At 37.6% G+C, this 13,976-nt stretch overlaps 1 protein-coding gene across 3 annotated transcripts in view; it reads right to left on the bottom strand.

Annotated features, from left to right (window-relative positions):
• Positions 1-3,998, bottom strand: part of LOC126356280 (poly(U)-binding-splicing factor half pint) — a 115,828-nt gene extending 111,830 nt beyond the window's left edge. The window contains exons 1-2 of one of the 3 annotated variants that reach the window (XM_050007154.1): positions 3,759-3,998; positions 2,760-2,844 (exon numbers count right to left, since the gene is read on the bottom strand). In XM_050007154.1, coding sequence (XP_049863111.1) covers positions 2,760-2,844; positions 3,759-3,806 — 133 coding nt within the window. In that variant the 5' untranslated portion in view covers positions 3,807-3,998. Of the gene's footprint in view, positions 1-2,759; positions 2,846-3,261; positions 3,599-3,758 lie in introns of those variants that run through there. The other 2 variants (XM_050007163.1, XM_050007172.1) reach the window with 2 other exon arrangements.
• Between the last annotated feature and the right edge of the window lie 9,978 nt (positions 3,999-13,976).

The following is a 13,976-nucleotide window of genomic DNA, read 5'->3' as shown; positions in this document are numbered from 1 at the left end:
ACTTTGGGATAATGCAACCCAAACACTGGAAATACCAGTGCTTTACAATTAATGGCATTAAACATATGGAATTCAGAAGATTCCATCAGTTTTAAAGACAAGTATCTACAGCATACAGAAGTTCAGAGATACAGATTTCCATATATGCTTATCCATGTGCTGAAGTTTTAAACTGTTTCTACATTAAGTGTAATGTTCAAAACACCTGACATGTTAAACTTAATTCTAGTACAGTATAGAGCAAGTCTTATCAGTAAGCCGGCCAAAGTAGAAGAGCCCCACTACAGTTAACTTATCAACTGTGTCAGTTTCAGTGTGCTCATTACACACACACACACACACACACACACACACACACACACACACACACACACACACCTTTAGAACTATGATATTGGATATACACTGTAATGTTTATGCATTGATCAGTAAAAAATGCCTTACTATGGAAATTTACCAAACCAGCTTTTCACATGGAAAAAGATTTTCCTTTACAAATTACTTGCTGTCCGAAAGAAATTCTTTCAGAAATAAAAGCACACTTTCTCCAAAACTTTTTCCTGTTTATAACAAGCCTCTTACAACACCTTAACTCTATATGGGAGTGAGCAAACAGTAAAATTTGATCAAATGAAATACAATCCTGTTTTGACAAACATTTCTACTTCACAAAAATAGAAGCAAGTGCCTTAAAGTGTGCACACACACACAGATGGCTGCTATAGACCAACAATATTTTGTAAACTCTCTGTAACATACGTTAACTACACAATGAGTAAAGGAAAGGAGTTCAGCACAGAAATTTTAGGAAATATGTACACAGACCATCATAGTGAGAGGTGTACTCTCAGTCTCCCACAGAGCAGCAAAAAGGTCTCAATCTCAATTCTCACTGCACTAAGATTCATCACAGTATAGTGTTGACTTGTGTTGAGCAGATTTTTCCACACATTTTATAATTTGAACGGAGAACACTAAACATGTTCACCAAAGGCTACTAATTGTTTCCACCACAAAATTTGTACACAATTCTTCACCTCTCTAAACTATCAGTATGTGATTTGCAAACTACTCTAAGTAGTTGTGTCAACCTTAACCTCCCAATCTCCAAACTTTTACTACAAAGTGGATGCATCACTTGCTTATGATAAAAGCTCAACCCCAGGTTTGCTTAAAACAACTAGCCCACTGGAAAAGGCACTATAGAGTACCTTCTGAGGTTCAGCTTGTGAACAGTCGCACATAATTTGATTGTCAAAATTCTTAGGTTCATTCCATTTCAAAAAAATTACTGACAATGCTAAAGGTATTTATGAGCAATATTTGTTACATGAACAAATGTAGACTCAGAGAGACATACTTATTACCCAGTTGAAAACACTGTTTAAATGCAAGGATTCCATATTTTATATCCAATATAAAAGCACGTAATAATCTCATACGACCACTCTGCAAAAGATGTTCATGCTATCCTTATGTTCACTAGCATACACTACATAAATTTCAAATATATACTTTTATCCATTACATGCCTAATCACATGGATCACTGCACTTTAAATTTAATGTAGCTCTAAGCTTCAGAATTTGATTTTTCAGAAGTACAGAAATAAGTAAGGTATTTTACACTTTGTCCATGACAACCAAAAAAATATTGTGTAAGAGGACAAACCTGATGGAAATTAATTTTTGGTCAGACCAAAAGTTTTATTATAAAAATCAAAAGTTCAAGAAACTAAATGTGGACTATTCTCTACTTTATTAAGTCTTGAAAGTTTCAGTCTCTCATCTGAGGGAACAATTGTTCTAGAACAGTGCTACTGAAAGTTTTCAACCCAAGCTACAATAACACTGCAGATATAATACAGCAATAAAACCCATATCTAAAACCAGAAACATTTACTTGATCACAGTACTTACAGCAAGGCTTTATTCAGAGAAAAGCTCTACACACAAACTGTACAGTACCACTTACAAAGTAACCAAATACCATGGAAGTAGGTTTTACAACTAGCTGCCACTCAATTACGATCTTTATGTCAATTTGAATAAATAATTTTCTTACAGTATAATCCTTAATATGAGACACTGAACTGTTTGAATCAGCATTATTTTAAATAATACTAAATACTTATGGAACAGCTCAAAAGCTAAATGTATATTTCTTAGTTTTATTTCTCCAACCGATTCCATGAAAAATAAAGGAACATTAGTGTTAAACATCCAATTAGATGTTAACACTCTTAGAACCAATCAGCATTCCTGCTGCGGAAGAACTGGACATGATTCAGGCATCTGATAACAAAACAGCCCATCTGTATTTACAAATTGGTGAAATTAACAGACTTTTTTTACTTCAGCCCCCCCTCCACAAAAACAATAACTAGAGCAGCAACAACACCATGATACAATTCTCAGCAATCAGTAATTACTGAATGAGCCACATTCCAATTAATCAGCCTATCACAATTGTGTGCAATGGAAAGGTGAGCCCATATTTCTCCACTGGTAGTTAACTTAGTGGATCACTTGGTAATGGCTTCACAGATATCCTGTAACAGCTCAGAAACAGAGAGAGACGTTCGAGATTAGTAAATCTGTGATTCTAATTGATTCTTGTCCCCCTAAAAATAATGACCCCGTCACATGTGAACTTCAAAAACAGTACTTAACATTACTTCTCAGTATTCTGAAATGAGATTTCCCCACACAATTCTCACTATTTTATTAGGAATAAAGAAAAAATATTAAACAACATACCCTCCATCCTTGATCTCTTCATAGATGGCTCCATCGTATCACCCGAAGGTACGGCTGACTGTGGGGCAGGAAGCTGTGGCTGACCCTAGAATAAAATTTAGTTACAATTATCCTCCTTGGCAACTAGGGCTCAATGTGTACACAACTGCAAATTTCCAAGTGGGCTATGCTTAGTTTAACATCACCTAGAAGTTACATAGGCAAATTACGTTTGCTAAATAAGGTATCTAAACTACGGGAAGTTAATCAATGAAATGTACGCTACTGTCCGATTTAAAATTATGACAGTAAAAAACTTTACCATCAATAGGTATTAAGAACAGCAGGTGCGCTAAAAATGTAGTAGGCCCTATTCTTAATCATTGCATATTTCAATCTTGCAAAGAGTTTCTATATTAAAGATCTCACTGCGACATTCTCCGAAATTAATGCGAACCGAAAGTGTACTACACATTTTTTGTTGACGCATCCTTTAGACATAAGCATTTCTGGCGATACTTACGTCAGTTATCTGCATTGCAACGTACAGAATAGCCCTTCTAAAGCAACTAACAAATCCACAGGTCAACAAAAAAGGTCAAGTTCTCTACTCTTAAGTGGGGCTGGCACCGCACTATCAAAGCCTCCCACTGTAGTATCAACGTGTCTTATCGATTGAAGTAAAATTCAAGAAATTTAGAATCTGATGAATGAAACTTTCCAATTCTACTATGTCTGAAACCTAGCAAACGCTTGATTGATAACTTTATACTTGAAACGCAAAACTATTTATCCAAGGTTCTGTTCTTTCCCTTGAACGCATACAAGAGTATCAACATAAAATGGCGGCCATTTTATCCAACAAAAATCCATATGGCTCCCTCCTGTTTTTCAGGCTCTATCAACCATGCATGAAGAATTCCTGGTTTTCACGTAGATACATCACAACGACAACAAACTGCATGAAACGTGTCGGGATACGACGTTTACAGTAGAAATATACATCTGCCCTTTACTTACCACAGCAACTGCCCCATTCATCGACGAAAAGTTAGGTACCATGGCCATATTTCACTAAATTTACGAACAGGAAGTTCTTCAGACGAATTCAAAAGATCTTTCCTCCATAGCATTGCACAAAAAGGTTTTCCAGTGTAATCGATCTCTACTGTTCCGTTTTACTTAACTACCAAACGCTTTTCCGAAACGATTGCGGACTTCTCCCAACCCATACAAAAAAAACTATCGAACACATCGTAATATCTGTGGCTTGGACGTAGCTACGGTTGACAATATTCCATTTTTCGTAATTTATTCTTACGTAAACTACCGCTTAATATTTCTAAATAACCATAGGAAAAAGACTAAATTCAAAACAATTTAACAACTTTATGAAATGCACTGTATTTAATATACAAAAGGAAATACACTATCAAATTATTTTGACACTAAAAAATAGAATCAAAGATAGGGGCGTAGCTATGTAACTACGGGCTCTTAGGCAAAAATGAAACTGAGGCCACTATTTAATCCTTAGCTTCCCAGTCATTTTATAGTCACACACTATCCCAGCTGCGGTCTGAGTGACTGCTATATTTGAATAGCCATAAAAATTGCGTTCAGCAGTTTCAGTGGAATAGTTTGATTTTATGTAAGAAGTTACACTAATACCAGACAAAAATATACATTCAGATAAATTACAAAATTTATTTTTACGAAAAACTGCATTTAAACAGGAAACAACACAAAAGGAGCGTAATGTTTCATGATAACGTTAATGCTAGGAAAACTTAAATATCTGGCACCCTGAAATTTTATTGCTTATTACACATGTAATGATAAAATCATAACACTCCCACAGAACATTCAAAAACTGAAAATTACATTAGTACGTTTTAGGTGTTTAGTTTCCTTCTCAGAAGTTTTCTTTGCACTTGCTGGAAATCTTTGTGGAGATGTCTTGTCAGATTTGCTTTTTACAACAATGTCAAATATAAGACGTTATTCGATTATTTTTGGGGTCACAGGTGCAGCATGTTTTGCGTTTTTTCAATCGTTATACAACGACTTCTACTGTTGATTCTGCTACACTCAAAGCAGGGTGTTGCAGGCACAAAGTTCACGGGGTATGTGATACTTGTTTATTCGCTTTTTATCTGTGGTGTCACCAACGACTTTACAGCTTCATCAAAAATTGATGTATTAAGTAACTGAGTATTGTCTTTGCAGGAATTGTGAAAGACAATACATTCACCCCAGGTCCAACATCTGGAAAAATAATGCCAATGGACATTGTTGGAAGAAGTTTCGCCGAGCAACGATATTTGTTTGGATCTAATATATTTCTAGAAGAACCTCTAGCTAAAGATTCAGTATCCACACTTCTGTCTTCATCATTTTGATCACTTGTTTCATTCAAAGAACTTACAGGTGGCAAAATAAAGTCATCTTCGCTTTTGCACAGTTCCTAAACTTTATTATGTCCAAATTCAAATGACTCTGAGCACTATGGGACTTAACATCTATGGTCATCAGTCCCCTAGAACTTAGAACTACTTAAACCTAACTAACCTAAGGACATCACACAACACCCAGTCATCACGAGGCAGAGAAAATATTATGTCAAATTTTCAATTTCGTTTTCATTATCTGATCAACCATCGCTTTCTAAACTATCCTTAATCCATTTTAAAACAGTATCCTCAAAGCCAGGGTCTGGTTAACATGAACATTATACGAAGACCTGGCTACTGAATCCATAACACAAAGTCCCAGGTGCGGTCTCAGAGACCATTAGCACGAAATAAGCTGTAATAGTATAGGTCGACGACACATTCAAGTGGCTACTGACAGAGGAAACCACAACAGCTTTTGGAAACAACAACTAAAGAATGCTCAATCTCCTACCACACCATTATGCATTAGCAACAGAGTAACAATAACGCTAGCTGTCTGTGATGCCTCACTTGGGAACTAAATACTTTACAGATGCAAAATTACTTCATTCTCACCTCCTTGCCGCCCACTGCGTGGCATAATAAGGTTGGTTGGTTGATTTTGTGGAGTGGACCAAGCAGTGAGGTCTTCGATCCCATAGCATTAGGGAAGGATGGGGAAGGAAATCAGCCACGCCCTTTGAGAGGTACCATCCCAGCATTTGCCTGAACTAACATAAGGAAATCATGGAAAACCTGAATCAGGATGGCTGAACGTGGGTTTGAACCATGATCCTCCCGAATGAGAGTCCAGTGTCCTAGCCACTGCATCACCTTGCTCGATGGCATGATAAGGCAAGCCTACTTACTGCTATGTTAATTATAATGTATAAGTCAGCAGACAATATTTAATCGTACTTCCTAACAATGCTATAAACGAAAAAGTTTGTTTGTTTGTTATGCTTTTACACAAAAACTACGGGCTAGATTTGTATGAAATTTTGCAGACGGATAGAGTACGACCTGGGTAGGACATAGGATACTTTGATACTAATAAAAGGATCTCGTGGGATACTTTATACTGCTGGTCCATTCTAGGCGAACAAAGTTGTGGTTGACGTGAAACACGCTGGCAACAGTTAAGTCAGTATTTGTCATGTCCACATTGAGACAGAAGTGCAGAGAGAGAGGCTATTGTCAATGAAGGCAACTCTTTCTCGCTGAATTAGTGCGCTGTGAGTTCAGTGCGGAATGCCAATCAGCCTAATTTCGTTTATAGCTACAGTTTCCGATCTGTAATTGCCGGAAAGCGTCGGAGGCAGGGGCCGTGTTTCAGTGGCTGTAGTAGATTACAGTTAATAATCTAGATAGACAATAAAATGAAGTAGAAATTTTATTTTAACAATTTATTTTACAATCTTTCTTAGCTTTAGTTGTTGTAAAATCATCAATAATTACTGTTAAATATAGACTTGATGCGGACTTCTTTTCGACTGCTATGAGTGCTAAATGTCAGACTCAAGCTTCACCCTTACTATTCGTTAAATAAGTTCTGATTATTTTTAATTTGCTGAATGATTTTTCGGCAGTTGCAGAAGTGACAGGTTTTGCATAAAATAATATAATTGTAGTAGACTCTTCCATAATGTCACATTCTAGCATTGCATATTTAATTACAATTTCTGTACATAAATGGTAAACAGTCCATGGTGGAGTCAATTTAGATAGAACAAGATGATAAGTATAATTAAACTAAAGTGAAAAATTGGGTCATGTTATATCAAAAAATTTACTTTGAAACTGATCACTTTTTTGCAATAAAGTCGGTTCATCTACTGCAAGCAAAAATGATGCTATTAGGAACTTAAATATTTGATAGATTGCATTCATGTCAGTAAAATGTGTATTTAACGGAGCTATTATTGTGTCTAGTACAATTTTGAAAATATTTACTTTAGATATTTTTTCGCTATTTCAAAATCGGTAGTCAGAAGGTAGTTCATATACATGTTTTTTTTTAACTTTCTATTGCCATTTCTTGTGAAAATTAGGATCTATGTCATATTTTTTTTGCAGCTTCACTGGCTTTACACTTAAATGATATGAAATCATTTCTATACGATATAAAAATTAATTTTTAAACATCTGATAAAGCTTTACTTGCCTCAGCTAAATCGAATGGCGTTTTTGTAACATTCTGGATGCATTATTGAGGTCATTCAGTATGTGGCGCATGAATTCAAAAAGGAATACGAACTTGAAATTTAGCATTTTTGTTTTTACGCTTTCTGCTTGTTTGTGATCATCTTTACTGGTTCTTTTCAGTATTCTTTCTGGTAAGCCTAGATTATATTAAAAAAAATAAAGATTTACTACAGATATTGTATTTACTCCACTAGACCAACTAGTCGGATTTAAATTTTTTAGAGTGGCTTCTGATTCTCCAGTGATTGTCGACAGATCCCAACACTTAAAGTTATTTCTGAATAATTTATGTAAGTCATACACTGTTGCGAAAAAAATCTATGCTTCCACATAACTACTAACGGCATCATTTAGCTCTAAATTCGAATTATGATTGGCCCAACGTACTTAGCATTTGGCCAAATACTCTTAATCTGTTTTTGTACACCATTATAAACACCGCTCATCACACTGGCCCCATGATAACCTTGAACCATTCGTTTTTGATCAATAATTTTGCCAATAAAAATAATTTGGTCATATGCTTGACTAAATCTACTGCACCCTTTTTGAGGACTACATAGAAGCCTAGATATAATTCTTTTATTTCTTTATCTATTGGTTGTCCATATTCCAATCTGGTTATTGCTGTATATCTCAGAACAATGCTTAGCTGATCTGCCTTTGATGTATCACCTGCAGATGTGTGATGGCGAGAAATGGTGATGCTCTAATCTGTTCCAGCAGCTTATTTTCAAGTTTGTTCCCTAAATACTAAATCATTTCATTCTGAAATGTTGGACTTTTATTATTATTTCGTTTGGCATCAAGGATACATTACTTGAATTGAACAGCAATGATGTTACTGGTAATACAATGTGCATATACTACAAATAAAATAGAATACATTCATTTATGGTAATAAAAGTCTTAGATCAATCAATAATATTCATATGGATAGAAACACTAGGATGAGTTACATGTAAAAGAGAAAAAGTGGTTTTTATAAACAGTAATATTGACCAACAGAGCTTCAAGTTGTAATAAAAACTATAGGTTAATATCTAAAGTATCCAGCCAGCAGATTGCTTCCTCAGAGACCTCATGTATGCTGCTCAGAGTTCCAGCATATTTCCGTAGGGGACACTCTGTGACTATGTGGTGTATTGTTTGTCATTGGTGTCCACAGTTGCACTTGGCGCTTTCAGCGATTCCCCACTTATGCTTCAAGTCCTGGCATCTGCCGTGCTTGGTGCGTATGCGATTTAAGGTGGTCCACGACCTCCTAGGTAAGTGGAATCCAGGACTGACTCGTGTAGGATCAGCAATGAGACCTGCAGAATCGGGATTGGCAGCGAACCATTCTTCCCGCCACGCTGTTTCTGGTTGGAATCCTTCAGAAGTAAGCCTTTTTCCAAGTCTCCAGGAGGGTTTCCTGGACTTAAGACGTTGCCTTTGAGTGGCATCACAGTCCTGGTGTAGCAATAACTCGGGATTCTTGGAGCATTTCTCCCATTCCCTTTTCAATACTGCTTGACGTCGTAACTTCGGTGGTGCAATATTAAACAGATCAGGTAGCCATTCTGTGGGTGTGGATTTTATTGTCCCGGATACGCTTCTCATGGCTACATTCAGCTGCGTGTCTACCATGGCTGTGTGAGCGCTGTTCAGCCATACTGGGCTGCAATATTCCCCGACAGAGTATACAAGTGAGAGGACAGTTGTTTTGAGTACTAATGCCTTAGCTCCCCAGCTTGTTCCGGAGAGTTTGTGTAATATATTGTTTCTGGTTCACATTTTTAAAGCTGTTTCAGTTAGGTGTTTTCTATATGTTAGCGAACGATCCAAGGTCACACCGAGATATTTTGGGAATGGGTTATATAACAGCAACTGATTTCTAAAGGAAATTTGCGGATTATAGTGAGCATGCCTATTACTCAGATGGAAGGTGGAGGATTCAGTTTTATTTCTGTTTACTTTGAGTCGCCATCCATTAAAAAAATCATCTAGAATTCGCAGATCCTCAGTGAGAGTCATTTCTGAAGTTGTAAAATCGTTAGCCTGCGTCACCAAGGCTATGTCATCAGCATAGATAAATGTTCTTGCTTTCGTTTATGGCTAGTCAGCGACATAAAAACAGAAAAGTAGCGGGACCAATACTGATCCTTGTGGTAGTCCGTCATTTAAATTGTATACCTTGCTTACTTGACCTTTTAGGTGAACTTGGAATTTTCTGTTGGACAGCATGTTATTGAGTAGTTGTGCAATTCTTTTACATGGAATTATTCTTAAGAACTTAAGAAGTATGCCTTTCCGCCACACTGTATCAAATGCTGATGTTAGGTCAATAAACACGGCCATTGTTTTCTTCAGGTCTTCGAATTCCTTCCCTATGTATGTTGCCAACGCTAGCACTTGATCGCTACAACTGCGGTCTCGTCTGAAGCCAGCCTGTTCTACAGGAATGTGTTTCAGGATAGTTGGTGCAATTCTATTATAGAGTACTCTCTCCAGCAGTCACTTAAAAGTGCGATGGGTCTATAGTCTTCAGGATTGTTACCAAATTTTGACGGTTTCAGGATGGTAATTATTTTAGTTTTCTTAAAAAGATTTGGCAGTCTTCCTGTTGCGAGAATTTCATTAAGCAGTGCAGTTAGCCACTGCACTGCACCTTGGCCAGCATGTTTAAGGAACTCTGGGTATATACCATCACAACCAGCCGCTTTACCAGATTTCAGAGTAACTAGGGCTGAAACAACTTCGGCTGCAGAGATTTTCTGTGCAAATTCGGAAGGCTGTGCTTGAGACATTTTAGACTTTAGCTCTTGTTTTATTTCTTTGGCTTTCTGTTTGTTGTTGTTGTTTGGTGTTCTTGTTATTTAACATTCCTGGCTGCTATTTTGTTATGATTTATTTTGTCTGATAAGATATTAACTTTGGTGGCACTGCCAAGCTTTCTTAATAAATGCCAAGCTTTCTTACTCGAGTGTTGGAAAGACATGTTTTCAGTTAGTTCCATCCATTTCTTTTGCCTAGCTGAATCTAGGGCCGAAATCAATTCATCTGCTACCTTGGTGTCTCGAGTCGTTTTAAATTCGTCATACAATTCTTGACATGTAGGGCTCCATCCAGGAATGTAGTTCTGTCTGTAGCCTCTTGGAATATGTTTTCTGGCAATGGAATGAATTAGTCTAACAAAGCGGTAATAGTGCTTAACTTTAGGTGAAATAAACTGAATAATATGATCAACCTCTTAAGAGAATTTTTCCCATTTGGCTTTTTCGAAGTTCCATCGTGGCTTTGGTATAGACTACACAACTGGGATCTCGAGTCCAATTTTCACCAGTACAGGTCGGTGTTGGCTTCTAGGGAAATCACTGAGCACCTTCCTGCTGCTCTGCAAGGGTAATCCTTTGTTGTTAGTGGTAACGAAACAGAGATGGGGAGTGTAGTCCTGAGCACATCTAGCTCAGCGGAATGTCCCTTTGTCCTTCCCGTCAAATAGTAAGAAAAGGCGTTCCATTTCAGCCCATTCTGATAATTTCTCACCATCTTCATTCGTGGTTCTGTAGCCCCATTGTGTGTTATGGCTGTTGAAGTCTCCAATTACTATTCCTGGATGTGGAATATTTTGAGCAGCTTCATTTACCCATGGTTGTGCTGGGGGCTTATAGATTTTCACAATCTCTGCGTTGGCGACTTTCAGCCTGATGGTATGGATGTTATTTTCGGTTTTTGTTTAGACATCTGTTACCTCTTCAACATCATTCTTGATATATGTTGTAGATCCGTAACTTGCATGGTATGTCGCAGCAGCTAACATGTAGCCAGGGAGCTTACACCTGGAATGAAGTTGGGTTTCGTCTGAGCAGTGGGTTTCCTGTAGAAGAACAACGTCCACCTTGTTTTCAATCAATATTTGAGTGAGATACTCACTTTTTGCTCTGCGTGTTCCCTCTATGTTTAGCTGTAAGAGCCGGAGGGTATTCCCTAAGGCCTTTGTCAGGTAATTCTTGGCAGAACTGTTTTGCTTCATTGCTATGTATCCTCCAACAGCTGGGATATCCTAAGGTAATTTGCAACTACCAGAGGTCCAGCAGCCTGTATCTGTAGACTATTTAGCCGTAACTTAGTTACGTTGCCCGGGGTACACCACTTGGAGGCTAGTCTACTTTGTACCCCATTGTTGGACTGAGATACTTTATAGGCCCCAAAACAAAAAAGCGTGATTTTAAAAATATTTTCGAATAAAAGCAATTGAAAAATAAACAAAACATAAAGTACTAAAAAAAATTTGCTAGAAGTGAAAATGATTTCCTTTAAGCATATGCAAAACTTGCCGGAAAATGTGATCATACTAAACGACAAGCTCTACCGGACAAAACATTTGCCATGGTTTCCTTTCTCCTGACTTCAGTTCTCTCGATGTCTTTTGAAAGCCAATTAATGCTTTGCTAGAGTAAGTATGATATCAAATAACCTTGTTAGAACCATTTTCCAAAATGACGTTTCTTCACGAATTTCATTTTCAACTTCCTTGTCGATAATATCATGCTTTTTCCAAAGTGTCTACAGAGCGCATGCTACTGTATGGCCACTCGAAAAAGCGTATTCAAAATTATTTCTGAGCGCTTCCAGTCCTGATTACCTGTACCACTCATTATTCCTTTGTGAAGCAAACAGCCAGCAATGTAGACAATAGGCAGCATATAAAATTTTGGAAGAACACAGAGAAAACCAATTAACTGATCCATACCAGAAAATAAAACATAGGGGGATGATGTTGATAAATACCTGCTTTTCTGGTGAGGATGTTCAGGAAATGGTCCGGGAAGGCTGTACAGCCCACATCAAGAAGTAGATGTTCTTCTTTATCACTCAGTGTTTTATGCATGAAGTTTTCCAAGTCACAGGAAGTTTTAATCACCTTTTCGAAGACTGTATATGTCAACGGTCATTTCTCTGTTCCGTACGCCACGGAAATGTCGTCCACATGATCGATGGCGTTGTCGTGGCCGGCGGTATCTTTAACTACAGTTATTGTTGTTTTCTCTTCAGCTGGCTTCTCAACATATACCACATTAGCTGAGACACAATCAACACAAATTTTTTGGGCTGGTACTTGTAGAAGGCCGAGTAAAAAAATTGAATAATTTTGGTCAGTTTTTCTTTATTCTCTTCTTTTTCCTGACGTTTTTGCTTAAATGCAGAACTGTGTTTCTTTTTTTATCCATGATTTTAGTTTGTTGCTATAAAAACTTTGCAGACTAAACAAACAGTTCTAATGCTTGGTTACCTGTATGTGCTCAGGTCGAATAATCACTGTACTGCACTGATTTTATATGTTGTCAAGAATAAACTTGATGGAAACATTGTGCTATGTGTACTTCGCGTCTTCTGTTACCTCATCAGCCTGTCGTTTACGTGGAGTTTAAGGCACGCCCAAGCTGTGCTAAAATGTCGCCAATAACACCGAAAATATTTCACAGTCACATAGATATTACTGGCACACTTGTGCTGACTGGCCTGCCATGCCAACTGTCTCACAGTTATGTAGATACAATTCAAAAGCCAAGATCGCTAGGCTTTTGAATTATTTCTACAACAGAGTGATCGCCCCACTACGCACTATGTGTTCACTGCATTATATTTATGTGAACGCCTCCATGTGACTTGTAGAAACGACGACCGACAGAGAAACAACAAAACAACTGCTAACTGTTTGAAGACAACGAATTAAAATACGATAAAATTTCAGAAATACGTACTTAACAGTCAGGTTGCAGCGTATGTCAGTTCAGAAAAAGAGCAGGTAATGAAAGTGAAGCGCTGGAGGCATTACTTACCATAATTGACTTATCCAATAATCTTTTAACTTTATTGATACCTGAATCTGATTGATACAACCATACGGGTCATCTATGGAGCTGTTATTTGCTACACTGATTACAAACCGATCCCTAACACAATCCACAAAACTATCCAAGACCTACATACATATTTTCTCTTTTTCTTTTAAGAAATTTGGAGTGAAGCGAGTTACAACACTTTATCAGGTTAGATGACTAACGATCATCTTCTTTGTGGAATTCCCTACAGAAACAGAGGGAGTAACATGCTTAATGCCGTATTATTGCTTGTCCACTATGACGTGGTCCCTCCCTACTGCAGAGAATTCTGGGACCCCCGGCAACAAGGCCTCAGCAGACGCAGGGAGAGAAGGTCAGTGTCTCTCAGAGACTGCAATTTCAAGCGCAATTCTATCGTTCTCGATGTTAGAAAAGATTCTCGGCAGCCACAACGTTATGCAATTTTACATTATAGAGACTTCATATTCAAATGTCGTCACACATTGTATTGTCGAACATACCGCTAGTAATTCAGCACCTTTCACTATTAGTTCGCAAAGACTGGCAGCCATGGGAACTCCGAGTTCAAGCGACAATACCCGAACAGCGGCAGAGTGCACGTCTTAGCAGACAAGCAATACACCCTCCTATGTTTGTGTTCTTGAGGTGGTAGTAATTTTTGTGATTTCAGTTTGTGCCATTGGATGCATGTCGGTCAGGGCCCAAAAAGTTAAAAGTCGAAAATTCTTGATTTGGCTAAGATATTATGT

This window comes from Schistocerca gregaria, chromosome 1 (genome assembly GCF_023897955.1).
Source record: "Schistocerca gregaria isolate iqSchGreg1 chromosome 1, iqSchGreg1.2, whole genome shotgun sequence".
NCBI lineage: Eukaryota > Metazoa > Arthropoda > Insecta > Orthoptera > Acrididae > Schistocerca > Schistocerca gregaria.
The sequence above is the reverse complement of the archived record's forward strand: the minus strand, read 5'-3'. Positions and strand labels throughout refer to the sequence as shown.